Source organism: Passer montanus, unplaced genomic scaffold, assembly GCF_014805655.1.
Source record: "Passer montanus isolate IOZ18808 unplaced genomic scaffold, ASM1480565v1 scaffold31, whole genome shotgun sequence".
Lineage (NCBI taxonomy): Eukaryota > Metazoa > Chordata > Aves > Passeriformes > Passeridae > Passer > Passer montanus.
Window position 1 is genome coordinate 10,175,760 of NW_024367819.1, and position 21,528 is coordinate 10,197,287.

Below are 21,528 nucleotides of genomic sequence, written 5' to 3' on the forward strand. Positions count from 1 at the left end.
CGCCCCGCCCGCTGTGGGAGGGGCCGGGCCGGGCCGGGCCGGGCCGGCAGCAGCAGCAGCAGCAGCGGCAGGAGCGGGGCGGCGGCGGGGAGCAGGCGGTGAGAGCCGGGCCGGGCGAGGTGGAGCGGGGCGGGGAGCACCGGGGCCGCCGGGCTGACGGCGGCGGTGCTTTTCTTCAGGGCTGGGCCGGCGGCTACCCCGAGATCGTGAAGGAGAATGAGCTGTTCGAACGGTACTACCGGGAGCTGGGCATCGTGCCCGCCGGAGAGTGGGACGCGTTCATGGCGGCGCTGCGGGAGCCGCTGCCCGCCACGCTGCGCATCACCGGCTACCGCAGGTACGGGCCGGGGGCTGCCGGCAGCGCCGCCGGAGCCGCCTGGAGCAGGGGGAGGTGTCCCGGCCACGGCAGGGGGGTGGAAACACGCCGTCCTTAGGGCTCCTTGCAGCCCGAGCCGCTCTGTGATTCTCCATCCGGTGTTCCCCCGGGTGTCTCTCGCATGCAGCCACGCCAGAGAGATTCTCCACTGCTTGAAGGAAAAGTACTTCCGAGAGCTGCAGGACCTGGAGGTGGACGGCCAGAAAGTCGAGATGCCGCAGGCGCTGAGCTGGTGAGTGATCTGGAGGCGAGGTTAGGCATTCTGCATGTTCCCGGCAACCAGCCTAACTCATCGGTCTCTTTCTTCTGCCTCTCTTCTTTTCACATCTCTTTTCCCCCAGGTATCCTGAAGAGTTGGCCTGGCACACTAATTTGAGTAGAAAAATCTTACGCAAGTCCCCGCAACTGGAAAAGTTTCATCAGTTTCTGGTTAGCGAGACAGAATGTGTAAGTTTTGGATAGATCTTCATTTTTTTCTGGCATATCCAGAGCAATGCTTTATTCAAATACATTGTGGAAGATGGAGACTCTACCTTTTCTCTCAGAAGTTGAGTAGCCCAGAAGAATATGGATTTTGTGGTGCAGTTGGCAGTGATGCATCCAATGATTCTGCAGCTGCAAATATCTGCCAAAACTAATTGCATTTTGTTGTTGTTGTTTGGGATGTTAAAATGAGTCCCTGTGAAATAATCAGATGCTAAATGTTAAGCCAATACTTAACACTTAAGTGATGGATGTTTGTCACTTGATTTGAGCCAGTTTCTCCTCTCTTTTGAGCGGAAACTGTAAAATTAGTGTAATTAGAGTAAATATGCAATTATTGGAAAATACAATTGAGTGAAATACTGTGATTTTTTTTGTTAAATTCCAGCAGAATTTAATCCTAAGTTTATAGTAGCGTGTTTCTGACTGCTTTCTTATTTTATTACATAGCAATTTAAAAGTTTTGTTGCAAAATAAATGTATTCTTTCATGGAATAAAAACAAATTTAATTTCTTTTTTCCTTTCAAGGGAAACATCAGTCGACAGGAGGCTGTTAGTATGATCCCACCTCTGCTGCTTAATGTTAGCCCTCATCATAAGGTGAGTCTAGCGTATAAGTCTAGTGTGCCTGAAATCAGCTTAATTGACCTAAAAATCACAAAAGCAGCATCAGGGCTGATACTCAGTTCTGTTTTGTGTTGGTACATTTTATGCTTTCTGCACATCAACAGCAACACCCAGCTAATGTTCGGATTACAAAAACACTATCAGAGGAACATCTGCTTTTTCAGCTGTGGGTAATACCCTGCAAGAAACATGTCAAATTTAGGCAGTTGCATTGTCTTATTTTCAAAGTGTAAATGTGTTTAGCTGCATCTCAGTTATGTATTCTTGTTACAACCTGCTTTTAAAGTAAAGTAACTACTTTTAACTTTCTCTTTTCATCACACTGTGAACAGATGTAGTTTTTAAGATGCAAGTGATAATACTCCCTACCTCATAGATTTCACTCTATGCCTTTTGTAGGAGCTGAAAAATTCTACTCTATAAATAATCTGTTAGATGAAATATTTTGGGTGAGCTGAAACATGCTGTTGGTGATGGCTAAACACTGTAGGGTGCTAACTTTAACTGAAGTGTGTAAGGAATGCTCATGGCATTTTCTTAGGGCATGCCATAGGAATGAGGATATATCTGGTAGCAAACTTTCTGTTCTAACTTTGTGATGTTTTCATACTCTGTGCTTGTTTGCAGACTGAATCTGTCAGGTGGCCTTACTCTCTTAATCTGTTAAATCAATGAGCTAGTTGTCTTGCTATCTCAAGCAGCCACGTTGTGTTCTTCTTTCTTAAATTTTCATGCTGTCTTAAATTTAATGTTTATCAAACTTCTCACATGTGTTTTAAAGACTAGTTTGTACACAGTTGTTTTTATATGAACAGTACTTAGCATCCATAACTTTCCACCTTTTTTTCTCCTACTTTCACCCCAACCCAGTGTATGACAGCTATGGCTGTTTTATAGGAAGCAAGGTCTTCTCATCTCTTTTCAGTGAATGGTAAATTGAAAGTCTCAGTCCTCATTTGTCACAGGTGTATTTTGACTTCTGTCTGGAATGAACAGGTGGTGAACACATTCATCTTAAAAAACACAAATTGTAGGGATATTTTTGCACACACCTTAACATTGTATATGATAAGCTAGCAGTATATAGGCTTTACACTGCATGTTTAATTTGGGTGAGTATTGCAGCATTTTCCAGAAATATGTGTAAGATTTCATAAATCAGACTAAGAATAGGTTCTTTATCCTCTCTTGTGCCAAAACAGCAAATGTTTAATGATATAATGATGCCCTGACTTGTAATTTAGGGCCTTTCATGGTCCTTAGTGCCTTACTTAGGAGCTGCTTGTTATGACCAGAATTGCAGGTTACTTTTGCTTAACCAGCATGTTCTGTATGTATTACATCTAAGGTGCTGATTCCATTTTCTGCAAGGATAATGATAAAAAGGATAAAATTAGTGATTGTCAAATGTTCCCATAGCTGTGTTCATTTTTAATCTTTTTTTCCCATTTAGTTTTCCCCCACCATCAGTTAGCTGGACAGTTTTAGAGTGTGTTTAGCCTTGTGTATTCTTCATCATCTTTTGCATTATCTGCAGAAGCAGAAAACAGTAGCATCACATCTCCTAATTTAAACAGCAGATCTGATACTGTCTTGCAGGGTGTGTTCCATGATGTGTTAGCGCTGCTGTATGGCAGCATTTAGCACACATTCCCTGGAGCTCTCTGTGTTTTTCTGGGAGCTGTCTCCGGGTTTAGTCTTGTTCATGCAGGGGGCTTGCATGAGGATCTGAGCAGCTCATTCCCATCTTTTATCCTCTTGCACGATCTCAGCTGATTTTTACTGGAGCCAAAGTTCCAGGAGATAGACATATGTTTCTGAAAATCTGTAACTAGGCAGGAGGAAAGACTCTAAACTTCCTTGCTTGAGAGAACAGATTGAGATGTCAGTTGTTTTGATGTGAAACAAATGACTACCAATGACTCCATCACATTCATTAGGAGGGAGAAATGCACTAGAATTCAGGTGTTGGTGTCTCTGCTGTTATGTTCAGCTGCCTCAGGGCAGTTCAAACACTTCCCAAGTGCTTTTTCCAAGATAAAGAAGCAGGAGACCTATACTGCCCTGAATTTGTACATTGAAATGTCAGTGTGTGGGGAGGGACAACAATTAATTTTTATAAAATCTGTATAAAGTACTATCTCTGATTCATTTATTAATAGTTTAAAGAAAAGTACTATTTGCTCTTGAGTGTAACTTAGTCTTCAGTATATGCGTATATATGTAAAGTTGCAGATAACTTCAGTTGGAATTTTTTTTGAACTGTTAAAAGGATCATATCCCCAAATCTGTATTTGGGTTCCTGTTTCAAATCTTATTTCAGCTGATGTTTTTGTTCCCTACAAACTAAAGTCCTTTTTATGTTTTCAACCTTTGAAGGTAAGGCATACAAAGAACAGGATTGTACTTTTTTCTTTTCAAATTGTTGTTCAGAACAGTCATAATTCTACATATTCAAAAATACCTAATTTAAACAAGAACATAGTAAATTTTTCAAGTACTGAAAAAGTGTAAGACAGGAATTTTAAAAATTTTCTTGTTTGTAGATTCTAGATATGTGTGCTGCTCCTGGATCTAAGACTGCACAGCTCATTGAAATGTTGCATGCAGACATGAATGTTCCCTTTCCCAGTAAGTCTGGAAAACTAAAAACTTGTGACTTGGAATTTCTGCTTTTTCTTGTAGTGAATTGTTTTTAATGTCACAGATGAGTAACTGCATTTAACTACACAATGAATTCCACAAGGGGTTGTTATGAAATTAAGGGTACCTATTTGAAACTTCACAGGCTTTCTTTGCTTGAAAAACAGACATGAATTATATGTATCTTTTCAGTTCAGATTACAGTACATGTGATTAGAGCTTAATTTTTGTATATAAATCAGGTTTACTTAGTAGATGGCAGCCCATGAGCCTCTGTGCTGTGTGGTATCCTGCAAACACTGGATTAAGCTGCTTTCAACTTGAAGAAATTGTCATATTTATCATTTTTTTAAGCTTCAGAATCTTTATTTTTGGTTAGATGCTCACAGAAAATACTGCCCCTTGACGCCGTAAAGTTGTAGAGAGTGTGTGGATTCTTTCTGTATTGGACTGAAAATTTGCTGATGTAGAGATTGTCTTTGGTGGCAGTGGGGTTATTTTCTATTTTAGAGGTTTTCCTTTGAAAAGTTGAAGGGCCCTTGGATGTGTCTTACTGCCACAGGATGAGAGCTAAAACTCTTGAGACTATGACACATCAGTTAACCTGCAATATACTTTATTTTATGCTCAGTAAGGGCTGCCCTATTCATGAGCAGTCTTTTAAGTAAAAATCTCTAGTGAAAGGTTTGCCTTATCTCTTTCAGAGATAAGGTAATAAACTATGTAAAATGATTTGTCTGTTGAATAGTTAAGCATTGTCCTACTATTTGATGTTCCCAGGCGGTTTTGTAATTGCCAATGATGTCGACAACAAGCGCTGCTATTTGCTGGTTCATCAGGCTAAGAGATTAAACAGTCCATGCATCATGGTGGTAAATCATGATGCCTCCAGCATTCCTAACCTTCAAATAGATGTTGATGGAAGAAAAGAGATCCTCTTCTATGACAGGATTTTATGTGATGTCCCCTGCAGGTACCTTGCATGTAAACTTCAATACATGGATTTTATTGCTTTAAGTGCAGTGCTAAATTTTTTATGCTACTGAATTTTGCCTTTTGACTAGGTTAGTTAGTTAGGATTTATAGTTTGGAATGCCTTTTCAGTGTGGGGATACAGAATCAAGGTGAATTTTTTCATTCCAAGTGGTCCTGTAATTTGATCAGTTGAAGGGCTTCAAGTTTTGACCTTAATATTCAGGATACTGAAATACAGAGAGAGTAAAGAAACAGAACAGTGTATGAGAACGAGTTACAAGGGAAGAGGGACTAGTATTTTTGGTGCTGCTGTAAATGATTTTGATATGGAAAGAGTCTCAAACACAAATAATACAAATCTGTTGAACCTCTGTTGCAGTGGAGATGGAACCATGAGGAAAAATATTGATGTGTGGAAGAAATGGACGACACAAAACAGTTTGCAGCTCCACGGGTAAAAATGCTTATTGCACATCTGCACTTCTTTCATTTTTCTCTCCTTTTTCAGTATCTTTAACATCTGCATGCATTCACATGTTAATATATGATAAAGCAGAGACTAGGAAGAGTCATTTTTCTCTCAAATCAAGAGCTTTAGTGCTATTGAGAAGAAGTGTAGGGTTTCAGATGTGAGGAGGGAAGCATGTGAATCTAAATTGCTTGTACTATCACGTATAGTTGTCATTGAATTATTTATTGAATTGATTTAGACATGATAGCTAATAAAATAGAATAAATCACTTGGCTGGCATTCTTAGCATTTAGGCGGGTAAAATACTGCTGGAAAATATAGTAAGTTATAAAATTTATTAGTGCTATTTTAAAGTCTGTGGGATTCTAGAGATCATATACAAATAGTTTCAATTACCCGAGATGGATATATGTAAACTGATGGTGAATAAGTACTTAGCCTAGTTCAGGCACAAGGTAAAATGTAGTAATTGAAAACAAAAAAACGCAGAAAATTTTTCTGTGTATTTTTAACAAGCTCGGGATACCTTGGTTACTGTGACTCAGCTGACCTATGACTTCTTTGCAACTTATTCATTAGTGCAGGGTTTCAATTTATTTGGAGGTATGCAGGTAGGGCCTAAACTCATGGTCCAGCTCTGTCATACCTTTCTCAGAAGGCCACTGCTGGTTAAGCTGTGTTGTCCATAATATTTGTAATAGTCAGATTACTCTTTGTTTTAACTGGATTTCTGAGAAGAATAATTTTCGGGTGTTATTTTTCTAGAGTACTTCATAATAAAACTGATTGGGCACTAGAAAGAACAAAACAGAGAATGTTATGTTCAGAGTTATGCTGTGTTAGTGTTAATGTTTGACTTCATTGTTGCTTTAATTTAATGGGTGTCGTTGTGAGTATGTCTGCAGTACAGACTGCACTAAGCTGAATTAGTTCAACACTGACTATAATTTGTGTACTGCTGACAGCTGTAGAACTCCCCCAAGTTCTGACTTAGTCCATGGAGAGCTGTGTGTCTGCAGTAAAGCTTTTTGTGGGTTCCTGAATGATAGCTGGCTAGATCAATCATGTTCTGTTAGATTGCAGTTGAGAATTGCAACCCGTGGTGTTGAGCAGCTGGCAGAAGGTGGGAGAATGGTGTATTCCACGTGCTCCTTGAATCCCATCGAAAATGAAGCTGTGATCGCATCTCTGCTGGAAAAGAGTCAAGGTGAGAATGTAAGCTTGAACAGAGTAGGGAAGGAGTAGGGAAGTTTGTTTTTTTTTTCCCTCAGCCCAAAAAAGTCTATGTCTATGATGGTACTAGTGATAATCTTAGTGTGGGTAATATGCTGCTAGTTTGCACAACTCTGGAAATCTTTTTGTACCAATAGGATTTCATTAATGTTGCTATGAGCAGTCTTCTTAAATGGGAGTGAATCAGCTGCAAATACAAAACCTAAAGTGTTGTGTTAATGATGCAGAAGACATTTCTACAGATCAGTGGCATTCAGTCTGTGTTATCTGGCTCCCACTAACTGCTTTCACTGGTTGGAGTCCATGTCTGACATCTGTAATTCCTTTGGAAAACTCAGTGTGGAACACTGCTGCTGTGCACTGTAGGAGTAAAAAGCCCGGAGTGTAGTTAAGCAGTTAGAGCAAAGTAATTGTACACCAGTAGGTGGGAGTCACTGATACCTTTAGCATCCTTTGCCCCACATTTTGACATGCTTGGATTTTTAATGTGCTTTAACTCACGGGGGGTTTTTGCATTTTTGGCTTGCATGTGAAGGCTGAGGTTTCAAGAGGTGGAAAAACTAAGATGAACTGGGAAGCTGCACTGCATCACTTAGTGATAGTAGGGTTCAGTAGCCCATTTAGTAGCTGGTGTATACTGTTTTTTTCTGAATCAATAACCTGAAATTTGGAAACATCTAATTTGATTTGGCATGAAAAGTTCCAGACTTTTTAAGGTTTTACCGAGTAGAAGCAGCTCTATTGCTCCTGGAGCTGCACTTACTCTGGAAGTTGGTAGCTTGTTTTGTGTAATGTTTACTTTGTGCCAGTAGCTATTCTCGGCCCAAATTATGCATGACATTTCATTTTCTTGGAAACAGCACTTTAACTAAAGTTCTTGCAGGTTCATTAGGAATTGACTATGTAATTTCTACTCCCACTCTTCTGTGCACTGGGGCAGCTTCATCTTATGTCATGTGTGCAGTTTTGATCACTTCAATATAAGAAAGTCATTAAGCTATTAGGGAGCATGCAAAGGAGGGCACCAAAGATGATAAAGGGTCTACAGGAAAAGCCTGATGATGAGTGGCTGAGGTAACTTTTCTGTTCAGCCTGGAGGAGATTGAGGGGAGACTCATTGCAGTCTGAAACTTCCTCATGAAGGGAAGAGGAAGGGCAGGTTACCAGTGACAGGACCCATGGGAATGACCTGAAGTTGTGTCAGGGGAGGTTTAGATTGGATATCAGGCAAAGGTTTTTCACCCAGAGGGTGGCTGGAACAGGCTCCCAAGGGAAGTGGTCACAGTGCCAATCTGACAGAGTTCAAGAAGCTTTTGGACAGTGCTCTCAGGCACAGGGTGTGACTCTTGGGGTGTCCTGCACTGGGCCAGAGTTGGACCTGATGATCTTGGTGGGTCCCTTCCAACTCTGCTTATCCTGTGAAAGGACACTTTTGTTTAGAAGTAGTTTCTTTGATAATCATAGACACATTTCCAGTAAATTACAGTGTGCTTGGCTTATTGAAGGCCATAGTAAGCAAGCATTAATTTTAACAGTGACAAGATTGGAAAGAATTAAGATCTAGTTGGGATAAGAACACAAAAGCAGTAAGATGTGGAGGCCAGCAATTGCATCACCTGGGGGAAATTCAATACTTTAAAGGAAGGACTTGCTATGATGTTCAGATCTAGTCTCTGCCCAGTGGAGGTATTTTGAGGCATACTTGAAGGCTGTGATGTGTCCCAGAGAGATAAATGTTACCCTTGGAACTTGAACACAGGTGTAGTTTAAGAAGATAGTCATAAAGAGACAGTGCAGTGGTCTGCAAGGGGTGTTGTACCTCAATAATTAGTCCAGATCAGTCCAGAAGATTTGTTGGTAGTTTCTAGCAGTGTTACCTTGCTGAAGCAGACCTGTGAAGGAGATGAGAGATTGCTTTCCCCATAGGCATGAAGGAGTAGGGAGAGAAGGCCTTTTTGTACCATGTAGCAAGTATTGGAAACTGTAGCACTTCTGACAGACTCTTCAGTGCCTGATAAGTCTGTTGTAGTCTTGAGACATCAGCTGAAGTCATGCTGCAGGGAGGCAGGAATATTCAAAGGATGGATGCAAAACATCAAGTGTAATCACATTTGAGATGTCATTTTTGAATTTTTCTATGAATTCACATATCTCCTTTTCATTTATTTAAAAGATTTGCTTAAGCTGTCACTGTAAGAGTAAATGGTTGTAGTCATATAGAACAGGTTGACAAATTGTGTACATCATGAGGAAAAGCCTACCTGACTGTTAAATAACTTAAGTATTTAGAATCACAGAAAAGCAATGTTAAAAGTTATTCTTTTCTAGGGAGATCACCTATTTAAGCATTAAATTTTTATATAATTCCTTCTGGACTTTGGGCAGCTTGAAGATTTTATCCAGTAAATTAAGCTATAACCTGTTGATGTTTCTTGTAGTAATTTGACATATTTTAGGCACATAGTCTTTGGTCATGTTAGTGTTAAACAGTTTGGAATTTTCCTTTCCATTTTAAAAATAACAATTTCTCTTTTCTCTGTCACTGGAATATATTGAGATTGTACGTCCTTGAAATTAGAATATTGTAGGCATTTCAGAAGGCTTAGTTATACCAAAAGTTATTCCCTGAAAAATACTTAATCAGTGTAGTAAATCCAAATACTGAGTAAATGAGAATAAGAACTTCAGTGATTCCATTGCTGGAAACACTGATGTTTAATGATGTAAGTTGTAGAATATTTCTCTGTAGCTGCTACAAAACTATCTAACCATTATATTTTGGGTATTTTATGATCTTACATAGTTACATTAACAAAGGTGAGAAGAACTGTTAATAATAAGAGGTAGAAGTTGTATAGCATTTTATTTCTCGAAAGTTTTAAAAAGTACTATTCATAAAACGGCTTAAAACTTTAAGGAAAACTATTTTTATAAAAGTGAATTGACAACATAACTCTTAAATTCTGTTTTCAAAATGTTTATGTTCTTGGGATTTCAGGTGCCTTAGAACTTGCTGATGTCTCTTCTGAGTTACCAGGTTTGAAGAGAATGCCAGGAATTACAAAATGGAAGGTACTTAACCTGATATTTTTGTAAAGTTCTTGGTCTGTGGCAGAGTGTTAAATTAGGGACATTCTGAAGTGTAACATTTCACCAAATTAGGGTGAGCTGCATTAATGGCAGTGATTTGATGTTTAGGGGAGAGAGCTAAGCTGGAAGTCTTTGGGAGGGTAGGTTCTTTTCCCCACATCTGCTTTCCCCTTACCTCTAGGTTTCTTTCCTATGCCTCCTATACTTTCTTGCTACAATTCCCCATTCCGTTTCATGTATGTGGCCTGTAGATGGCAACATAATTTCAGCCACTTCTAATGTTAGCCATCCATCTCTGTCTTCAGGCTCTGTGAATGTTAGATTCTGCAGTTCTTCAGCTGGTCCATTTTATTTCATTTGGAAGTAAAAGCTGTGAACCTGTTTCTGCAAATAAGTTTTAAAGCTTGCAGTGATGTGACTAATGCTAGAATAGTAATAGAATCCTATATTTTGTTCCAGGCCTTAAATGATTTCAGTTCTGGAAACAAACTACTAGGGAGGGGCAAAAGACCCAAAGCTGCTTCAGTTTCCTGTCAAGAGTATAGTCAAGAAAAGTAGAAGGCCATCCTGGTAGTGGGGAAAGATACTGATTAAATTTTAGTTAGTTATGAGTGTGTGCCTTTGCAATGCCATTGGGTCTTCTGTCTTACCATCTCACTAGTCTCTTGCAATGCCGGGTAGGTTTATGCCTGTGTACAGGCTAATGAACAAGATGTAGGGAATAAAGGTTTGTGTATATTTTGCCTCTGGAAATGTAGCTTAGAAACAAGTTGATTTCTTTCTTCTTACAGTTCCTAAAGTTTACACTGTATACTTGTACCTGAAGAATAAATGTAGTGCATAACTGTGGCTCTGTGATCTTAATTTTACCTTTTCTTGGTACTCCATAAAGGCACTATATATATTTTTATGTAATGATCACTAAGGGTATATTCTGTTCCCTGTAGCATCTATTTATCTGTTTGCAGTTGAAATATAAATCTCCCTAACAGGTTTTAAAAACTAGTCTGATGAAATGTGTTCAAAGTTTGCTAGGTTTTCTTCAGACCTGGTTTGCTGCTACTGTATATTTTCATGCCTCACTGGCTAGCATGTCACTGTGGATGGATTTGCTTACTTTGGTGCTGTTTTTACTTTGTGTAGTCTTTTGTTCCCTGGTGCAGCATTTGTTTTCTAGGAGCTCTGTGACTGCATTGAATATTCCTGAACATCAGTTGACTGTAAATCTCTGGAAACAGCAAAAACAAAAATAAGGTTTTGTTCAAGGGACACTTGGGTGCTTGGAAATAGCATTCAGTACTCCCTCCTTAAGCCAGATGATGAGTGAACTCCAATGAATTATTTTAGGCTTGAAGGAAGACACCTTTTTAACTCCAGATTTGGTCATCTGTTCCTGCAACACTTTTACTCTTCCTTCTGCTCTAACAGGTGGTCAGTAAAATGTGCAATAGAGAAGAGTTCAGAGTGTTCTTTGGTGCTTTGTCATTCTGCCAGTCACACCAACTTACCAGTGAGTGAAAAAACTGAACAGCACAAGTCTCATAGGCAGTTTTTCTGGCAGTTTTTAGGTAAAACCTAAATAGTTGGGGTTTTCTTAGGCTTTGGTTATTTATCAGTCCTGTTGTTGGTTTTTCTCAAGCTTGAGTCATGACTTCCAAAGAAGAGCGGTTCAGAAGTGCAGTCTATCTTGTCTCCATCTAGCACTATGAAATGTAGCATATTTTGACTTGAAATACTAATTCTGAAAGTACAGTAATTTCTATTTCAGGAAATGTAGAGAGGCACAAGGTGTGATCTGATCAGTGTCTGAGAAGTGCCAGACTTCATGATGCTGAAATCTGCATTCCAAAGTTCTTAGTGAAATTGTAGTCTAGATAAATGTTACATTTCAGTTTCCACTAGAACACTTGATTAAACTTTCAAGACAATCACAGTGAGATGTATGAAACCACTTCCACCATATTTGCCAGTCCTGAAGCTGCCATCACTGCAACTGCTTTACTTTGTTGCCTTAACAACAAAAATGGGCCTTCATTCCAGTGATTAATTTTATGAATTTGCACTGTGCATCCCCATTTGGGACCCATCTTACAACTTTAGCATCCAGTATAAAACCAGGCATCTAGAGCTCTGAAATCAAGTTTTCCTGCCTTATTTTTTCACTTCGGTATCCTTGCTTGAAGAGCATTCAGAATGCCTTCCTGTAAGAGTTGTGGCTCTAACCTTCTGCTTGTATCTTGAGTGTCCATCAAAAGCTTTGACCCTTAGCCAGACTGAGGTGATGTTATGTCTACACAGTGTCTTAGAGCAGATCTGTAGATTTGTTCTTAGTTCTAAGTAAAGGTACAGATGCTAGAAAATTCATGAGGATGTTTCTTCAGCAACAATCTACAAACATCTGTCAGTGACCTGTGTCATGCAGCTTTCTGCCTGTCAAGCTGTTGTGTTGCACTCTTGCATATTTCTTATGTAATGAAATTGGGATTCTTCAATTCTGATCTTTACTAGACTGCAGTAGCTCTTTTACCTTGGATACTGCTTGGAAGCTGCCTATAACACAATGTTTTACAGCCAGTCTCACGGGAAAAAAGGAGTAGCGTATCTTAAATCTGATATCTCACTGATCTTACATATTTCACCACTGTCCTTCCTCTGGATTGTGGTGGTTCACATGTTTTAGCAGGTTAACAGAGATCTCTCTAGTTGGTTCAGCTTTGACTACACTTTGACTGTATGCTTATTTTTTTTTAAGCATATGAAGTGGAGCAAAGAGCTGCAGCTGGCAAGAATCTCCTGCTCTGAAGCACACACATACAATGCACAAAGAAACAATACACTTTAAAGAACTTAATTTTCTGTACCAGAAAATTACTTCTTTATTTGGTGTCTGAATCTTGGTTTTCAAGTATTTTAATTAAAAATTGTAACCTATATTCTTCACTGAATTTATATTGAACACTTTGAAGGTGATGCTGAAAGATGGACAGTGGTTTGAGGAGTGGAAAGATGTGCCTTCAAATAGACAAACACAAATACGTCCTACCATGTTTCCAGTGAAAGATGAAGAGAAGCTAAAGGCAATGAATCTGGAGCGCTGGTAAGTTTTCCCAGAGTAGGTCTTGTGAGGATTTGATGTAACATGTATGGTTGTGGGCAAATTATAATTAGGTCAGATTAGGAATGTGTAGTCTATTTTGATTGCTTCATATGTAATGGCAGTAATATTTTAACTCCAGTGAATCAGGAGAAATTACTGCAAGTTGCGTAAGAGGAGTAAATGCTCACATGAAAAGGTCAAATTCTTTGCATCCAATAGAGATAAACAGTCAAAATTACTGAAAAAGTATGCAAAACTTTAACATATTAACAGTGTGACTTACTTGCTTTTAAAAGCTTTCCACAGCTATTCTAAAAATATTATTTAGAAATGAGTCATTAAAGCTCAAATGTGAACGGTGAATGAATGTGTTAGTTGATGGGAGTAATTTTGCCAGAATGCTCTATTTAGATTCTCTTTCTAGTTTGCTAAATCTGCACAATCCTACTAGGAACAGTTACCTACCCTGGAAGTAAAAAAATATGGGCCTTCTGGTATTTTGTGATTCTGAATGCAGCTATGAATGTGCTGCAACATTTTTTTTCTTTTCTCTCTAGTCTTAGGATATTGCCACATCACCAGAACACAGGTGGCTTCTTTGTGGCTGTCTTAATAAAAAAGTCTCCAATGCCATGGAATAAACGTCAGCCTAAGGTAACTTCTTTTAAATTATCTAAAATGTAAATTACTAATGATGTTTCAGGATTCTTTTTAATTTGCACATAATAGAAGACATACTATGGCTGTTCTGTATCTGCCCTTCAGTGTGTCAATTAAAAATAAATTCCTAAATCCATTAACTACTTAAAAAAAACATGAAAACTTTTAGAATAGAAGAAAAAAAAAAGAAAGGGGATTTTGAAATGGTAGTAAAATAACAAGCGTACTTAAAAAAACCATGAAAACTTTTAAAATAGAAGAAAAAAAATAAAGGGGATTTTGAAATGGTAGTAAAATAACAAGCTAAATCTTGACCCTAAAATTAAGGCTCTAAAAGAATTACAGAAGCAGATTATATCGGATAGCTAAAGCTGTCACTTCCTTCAGCTGTGTGGTCCTCGGCTAAAAAGCTTTTTTCTGCAGTGTTGTAAGCTAATTCTGATGTCAGATTATCTCACTCTGTGGCTGGTTCCTCAGGAGTGATTCACTAGCAGATTAGCAGATCAGCAGCACGGGGAATGGATGTAAAACTGTTGGGAGCAGCAGCTTCAGCCATCTGACTTTAATCCATTTGTTGTCAATTGTCTTTAAAATCCTGTCAACAGGGTTTTAAGTTGATGTGATTTAGTTGATCTCTTAGATTGTTGTGTCTGTGAGTACTTCTGTTGTGAATCCCTTTTAGGTGTTTATTTGATTTGCTTCATTAGAACAACTTAGGAGTAAAATGTATGTGGCAATAGGGAAGAAGCATTTATTCAGAAGCACCCTCCAAATAGTTTATGATGTTCTGAGTTAAAACGTTGTAGCACTCTTACAGAAGGTGTGCAGCAGCAGGATGCATGTGTCACTCACTTTGAGTGTTAGGAAGAAAACAGCAGATCCTCTTTTAAAATAGTCTTCTCTGAGTGCTTGAACATGATTTTGTAGATGGTACAAAATAGCTTTCTTGGGGCAGTTAATATGAAACTGTCCAGATCAGTACTGGAGGTAAATGCAATTTATAGTGGTATCCTGATCTAGTAATCAGATTAACACCCTGAGTGGATCTGTTTAAGCACTTGCATACAAATTGACAGGAATTAAGCACATACAAAGAGAAAACATAGGTGCCTTCTGTTACAAGTTGGATACTACTTTTGCTTTTTTGAAAATACTATAATTTGAAATAGGTTCATCAGAAATTACCACAAAGAACAGGAGATACTGAAGTGACAGCAGCTAATTCAGGTAATGGTTCTGACTGTATTATTGAAGAACCAACACTTGCTGAAAATGAAGAGTCTAAGAAAATGCAAGAATTGCAGAATTTGGACACTGAGCAGAGTAAAAAGGAAGGAGTATGCGGGTAAGTCCACGTCTAAGTATTTGTCCTCTGACAGCTCTGCAATTGCTCAGTATTCTGTAGTTCTTTTGTAATTTAGAAGTCAATAAAAAAAATTAATTCATTCAGTTTTCTTGCATTTCCATGTTTTCTGTCTCGTCAGCAAGTTTGGAAAATAACCAGTTTTCTTATTAGCATTTGTTAAGTCTGTTAATACTTTCTTCTCTGTTAAGGGAAAAAATACTTTCAGAAGTTGGAAGATCTGTATTGCCTTCACAATCATTGTATCAGAAATCTCTGTTTACTTGTTTTTGTGAACTCTGTTTCCAAGCACTGCTTCACTTCCTTATTTTAACAAGTTAAATTGTATGTAGTGTTAGTGAAGCACAAGAAAATGCCAATGTTCTCTTTGGCATACTGTTGCAATAAGCCGAGTGTTGACTAAATGAACTGAATATGCTGATTTTAAAGCAAGTGAAATTTTAGTGAAATTGACAATGCAATGTTATTTCCTTTTTAGACCACCGCCATCTAAAAAAATGAAGTTGTTTGGTTTTAAAGAAGACCCCTTTGTGTTTCTCCCTGAAGATGATCCATTGTTCCTTCCTATCCAGTAAGAAAAAAGATGTGTCTGTTTTGGCAGTAAGATTCCTGTTAGTTCAGGGATGTTAGTAGTTCAAGTTCAGTTCATTACAAAGCATAGGTCTCGTTGGTCTTGCATGACAGCTTTTGCCTGACTTTGCACCAGGGCCCCCTCTCCTCAACACTTAAATACTTAAATGAAAATAGCCAACTAGAGTTTGCACTGGAAACTTTCCAGTGTGTCTCAGTGTCTATAACAGCTTGTCTTTTCTGATGTCATGCAGCTTAGAAAGTCTAATCTTTGTGTTCTGAAGCCAAAGTGCTAAGTGTTTGCAGAGCTAGCTGGAGGAAATGGGCTAAAACATGCATTTTGAGTATGTGATTTTATTGCTCAGTTAATCAAAACAAGTATTATGGCCACAGGAAGTTTTACGCATTGGACCCATCATTTCCCAAGATGAATTTACTGACTCGAACTCAAGAAGGAAAAAAGAGGCAGCTGTACATGGTTTCTAAGGAGCTGAGGAATGTGCTTCTGAACAATAGTGAGAAGATGAAGGTATGGTTCATAAGCATTAGTGTGTATCTCCTTGAACTTGCCAAGTGTACTGTTTACATAGAGGATTAGCCCTCTGACAGGCTATATTTTTTTTTAAGTCTAGATTAATGTTTTCCTCTCTGTCCCTCCTGTGTTAGAGATGAAAAGTTGACTCTGAGAGGTAAATAACAGTCTCTGAGATGAAAACATTTTTGGTGGATGAAAGAGCACTTAAAAGTAGAGAGAGGTAATATTTAAAAGGAAAGAGAGAGAATATATAACTCTCGTGTGTGTGCTAGCATTTTTATGTAGTCTTCAGGTAACTTCACATGTTTACATTTATGATGTTGTATTTATCACCCCCTTAATTATAAAAGTATTAAGAGCTTTGAAAGCCAACCAAAAAGATAAGTTCAGCTGAATTATTTACTGTCTGTGTTACATGGGGACATTGTTTCAAAGTAATTTTAAAAATTAAACATTTTGAAAGTTCATTAAGCTGAGTGATAATAGGATAATAAGTAGTTTTTGTGAATTAGAGGGAATTTTTTTTATGATTCCCTGTGGAAAATATCTTGCAAATGCTAAAGATTTGTCTCAAAAGTCATTGTGTAATTTAGGTTTGAATGAGGCAGTCCAGCTTCCTTCCTACATGAAACAGAGCTGACTTCAAAGCTAGATCAGATATATTCTGGGGCCTCATTCAGTCAAATCTTGAAAATTTTAGAGGATATTCAGTACATCTTTGCAACAGATCTTTAAGATGGATAAACAATTATTCTTTTATCCCCTATGCAGGAAATGGCTACATAATTGACAAAATTTTAAGAAACTGGTGCTTTATATTGGGTAGTGAGACTTTGAGTACCACAAAGGATAGGTAGTGTCCAAATAGTATTCACTTGTACATTTTTGAAATCTAGTCCTTGATTGACTTTCCCAGAATCACACAGAAAATTCTTACTCAGACTAAAATTAAAATTAGATATTAGTAGTTTCTTGCCCTCTTTTTAAAACTGCACTTCCTCACACTGTTCAGTTTTCAATATGGAAAGGAGTAAAAAGCATTTTATATGTTGAGGGAGCACCACATTTTTATAGCAGGAGTTCCTTTTTCCCTTGAATGAGTTTTCACATTTATTCAGTTCAAATAAACTTTTAGTCGAAGAGTCGAGGAAAAACAAGTTCAGAGTGGTAATTTAGAATTTATGCCCCCTACTGATGTTTATTGGCTTTTTGTGTTTGCAGGTTATCAACACAGGGATAAAAGTCTGGTCTCGCAACAGTGATGGTGACCAGTTTGGATGTGCATTCAGATTAGCACAAGAGGTAATTGCATAGCACTGTGTTCTCAAAGGAGATACTTTGGTTTCCTCGAGAGCCTGTAAGACAGCTGGCATTAACTTTGTCAGATTAATGGTAATTTGTATTTCCAGTATGGTTTAATTTTTTTTTTCTGGTATTAGGTAAAGTGCATACTGTTTTTAACATTTTTCCTTCAGAAATCAGTGGTTTAATTTTTAAATAATTGTCTTTATTTCTTAAACAGGGGATTTATACTCTGTACCCATTCATTCATGCAAGGATTATAAATGTTGGCATAGAAGATGTCAAAATTCTGCTAACCCAGGAAAATCCATTCTTAAGTAAATTTAGCAGTGAAACACAGAAGAAAGTCAAAGATATGGGTAAGCCTGCTAATTTTGCTGTCACAAAATTATTTTTCTTCTTTGTACAGAAGGCTATAAAATCCTGTAGCATAAACTGTGTTTGCTAAAAATTTGGACTAAATTTATCTTAAATACACTTGTTAGGTAAGTAAGCATTACTTAAAGCCATTGTGCTGCTAGAAATTTTAGTCCTTTCTGATTGCAGCCTCCAAGGTTTTTGAGCTTTAGAGAACAGAAGAGTTGCCAGACTTACGACTTCTGCAAAGCAGTGCTGTGAGGCAGCATTTAAAATATTGGATGAACAAAGATTTTATATGTGCTTCTGGTTTTTCTGCTTGTTAATGCTCCAGATGAAATTGCTTTTCATCTGCAATTGCTTGTCATGACCTTATGTACCAAATATAGTTACTCAGATTTGATATTCTTAAATATGGGGAGTGATGTCTACTCCTGTTAAACTTTTAATTTCCTCCTCACTGGATGCTTAAAGATATGAAAATTGGTTTTCCGCCTTTTGGTATTGTTTTATTTCCAATTCCTTGCTGATCCTTGTACTTCCATGTTTGATGAGACAAAATGGGAAGAAAAAAATGTTCTGAAGTTTGGTCTGGCATACTCTTACGTTCGTTTTAATTAATTAAAAGTTTCTTGCTAGATTGATTGAGTTAATCCACCGTGTGGATTTTGTATTTTAATTTGTTTGTTTGGGATTTTGGAGGAGCCAGTGTTGGCAATCGCATCTGTGACTATGTAAATACTTTGGTTTGAAAGAAAAAAGGAATAAAATCTGGTATTGTCGTAGTTCAGTGTACTGATGTGGATAACTGCTAACCATGTCATGCTCTGGGTTTGTCTAAAACCTTGTTTTCTTGAATATCTTCAGATTGCACTCATTGTATCATTGTACCAAGTAACACATGTTTTGTTTTTGTTCCCCCTTCCCTGTAGCAATGGGAAGTATAGTTCTGAAGTACGACCCAGACCCTGAGTAAGTAGATGTGTTACTTTCCATTTATGCACTTCTAAGACCTGGACAAGAATTTATTTTCACTCAGCAAAAACAGAAGTAGGCATAGAGATGAAGTGAGGGAAACAGTAAAGCCATACAGGATACAGAGAATAAGACAGGAAAAGAAGCTGTCATGTCTGTGAATTCTTAAAACAAGTGTAGAATTTAGCTTCATAAAGGAGAGCTGGTAGTTGTGCCAGAGATCAACAGATCACTGCATGTGATTTATTTGTTTGTTTCCCTGTAACGTTCAGCATTTGGAATGGAAAAAGTTAGTTTTTATTGTTCCTTTTTGTGGACAAAATAACTTTTGTGAACAAAACTTGAGATTTTTCTGAATGTAAACTTTCATTTTTGCTGTTCCTTGTATTAGTTTTCAACCCAGAGCCATAAAATTATTTTGGTTGCTGCAGAAACTTATTAGCATTGATTTCTAGGGCTTTGGCTTGCTTGTTTGCTTGTAGACAAGCAGGTGCCTGTTTAGGTGTTGAAGTTAAGAACTTTTGTCTTCTGTGAATAGTTACAAAATGCATTCAGTGTTAGAACTTAATTAGTGTATAGCTGTAAAATGAAGTTTTGAAGATGAACTTTCTCATAATTGACTGAACTTCACTGTTTGTTTGTAGAAAACCTCATGATCTTCAGTGTCCAATAGTGCTGTGTGGTTGGCAAGGGAAGACATCACTGCGTGCCTTTGTGCCCAAGAATGAGAGACTCCATTACCTGAGGATGATGGGAGTTGAAGTGTTTAAAGCAAAGAGGAAAGAGGAGGAATTGGAAAACAAAACTGAGGAAGAAGTTCAACACAGACTCCTGCAGTCAGAGGAAAGAATGGATGTGGAAGATAAAGAACATGATTTAGTCACAAAAATGGAAGCAGAAATAGGTCAAGAGTCTTCCAAGAGTCCTGTCAAAAGCAATGCTATGGAAATAGAAAATAAAATTGAGGATTTAGATCACTCTAGTAACAATGCCAGCACTCATGTAAGCCAGGAAGGCAAAGACATGGATGCGAGTAATGTGAAAGATTAGGTTTCTTACTGTATGCTTGGCAGCTTCCATGAGGCTCACATCCAGACTTTTGCTTTTAGCATGAAACTGTATTTTAAAATTTGGTCAGAATGGGATGTTCTTCTTTTAAAGTTTCACCTATTTTATATTTTAAATGAAAGCTATAAAGAGATTTCCCTTCGAGTGTGTCTTCTTTTCACCATTTTAAACTCCTTTTTATTGGTGGGTTTGTGTCTTGCTGGCAACAGAGCAGGCACCAGTGAAATCTCAGGTCTGTATTTTTAATGGAACAATGGTATGCACTGCACATGTGTAACTGGTCAAAAATTCCTTCAGAAGAAAAGCACATAGATTCCAAAAACATTTTTTCTCCTGTGATTGCTTACCCCACCTGCCACCTGATCTAGTTACTGTTGATGCCTGCAGGTTCCTTAAAGGGTAGGAGAATCGGTGTATCCATACAAGGGCACATACAGGATATCTGACTGACAGCCTGGTGCATGGTTATTCGGAATAAAACCTTGTCCAGCATCCAGGGAAAAAAAAAAGCAGAATGCACTTTATCAGCCACTGATGTCTGAGGTTCTTCAGAGTGATTAATTGCTTGACAGACCCAGCTAGTACATACTGTTAGCTGGAGCTTTAGGTGTGCTGAGTGTGCCTCAGACTCCTGTCTTGAAATGTGCCTGGGAAGAGTCTGTGACTGTCACTCAAATCTGCTGTGGTCATCTCTTCCTCTGTCAGTTCTAGTGGGACTCATCTCTGATTTTTGTAAGATAACTTGTTTATAGCTGAAATAATAGTTTAAAAGAAAAAGCATGGTGGTATATATGTTGTTGTATAGTAGATGTTTAAAAGGTTATTTAGGTCTAGAACGGTAATTAATTTAATCTGACTTGAAAAAAAGTTGGCTACCTCAGAGACTTGGAATATAAATTCTGTTCTTTGTGGCTTAGTTGCAGCAGTACTCTGTACTTCTATCAAGTTGGTCTGAAAGGAAAGTGACCAGCAGTACAAGGTACTGTCCTCCTCTAGGACCATAGTGATGCAAATATTTGCTATGCTTGTCTAGTAGAATTTTATCATGTGTATTTTTATTGATGAAGTCTTATGTGGCTTGGATCCATTTGTTGTACCTTGCTACAGCAGACTTTTTGATGTCTGCCCTTGAACTACTTCATCAAAGGGAGAATTCTTGAGGGACAGACATAAAAGTGAAATAATGCCGTGTCCTCTGATGAGATATTAGTCTCATGCAGTGAGGAACCATTGACAGGACTCATTTTCCTCTTGAGAGTCCATAAAATAGGTTAATAAAAAATCAGTTCTTGCCCTTGTATTTTGCTAAGGTTTGAGTTTGTTCTTTGAGTTGAGAGCTGTGAAGGGACAGCTTCTGTTCTGGCAGCTCCTTAGGCTGAGGAACAGCATAGCAGAATTTTCTTTTGAGCAGAGATCTGTGCAAAGCGTATTTTTAATCCTTAAAGTATATGAGGAGAAAGATTTTGCAACTTGAAACTTCAAGCATATTTTCATATCTTTGCATTTATTCTGGCATATTGGGCATTTGAAATGGAAGAAGGGTGTCTCTTAAAAGTCATCATTGTATTCCGCAGTACTCAGCCCTGAGGATGATTTGAATCCGTCTAATCTTTATGTGCTGATAATCTCCATAAATTATAAAAAGGTCAAGTGTTAAAACCTATGTGAAGAAATGAAAATTTGTTTTGAATTATGCCTGCT

At 38.0% G+C, this 21,528-nt stretch overlaps 1 protein-coding gene across 1 annotated transcript; it reads left to right on the top strand.

The window, feature by feature from the left end:
- Positions 1–11: 11 nt before the first annotated feature.
- Positions 12–19,969, top strand: NSUN2 (NOP2/Sun RNA methyltransferase 2; the record flags this gene model as incomplete). The annotated part of the gene is made up of 20 exons (XM_039714775.1): positions 12–13; positions 44–98; positions 180–337; positions 504–608; positions 718–823; positions 1,389–1,460; positions 4,034–4,118; positions 4,911–5,103; positions 5,485–5,559; positions 6,654–6,784; positions 9,809–9,882; positions 12,867–12,997; positions 13,555–13,651; positions 14,827–15,002; positions 15,499–15,591; positions 15,984–16,119; positions 17,347–17,427; positions 17,648–17,786; positions 18,717–18,756; positions 19,404–19,969. Coding segments are annotated over 20 exons (2,355 nt in total), but the record flags the coding sequence as incomplete, so codon positions are not given.
- Between the last annotated feature and the right edge of the window lie 1,559 nt (positions 19,970–21,528).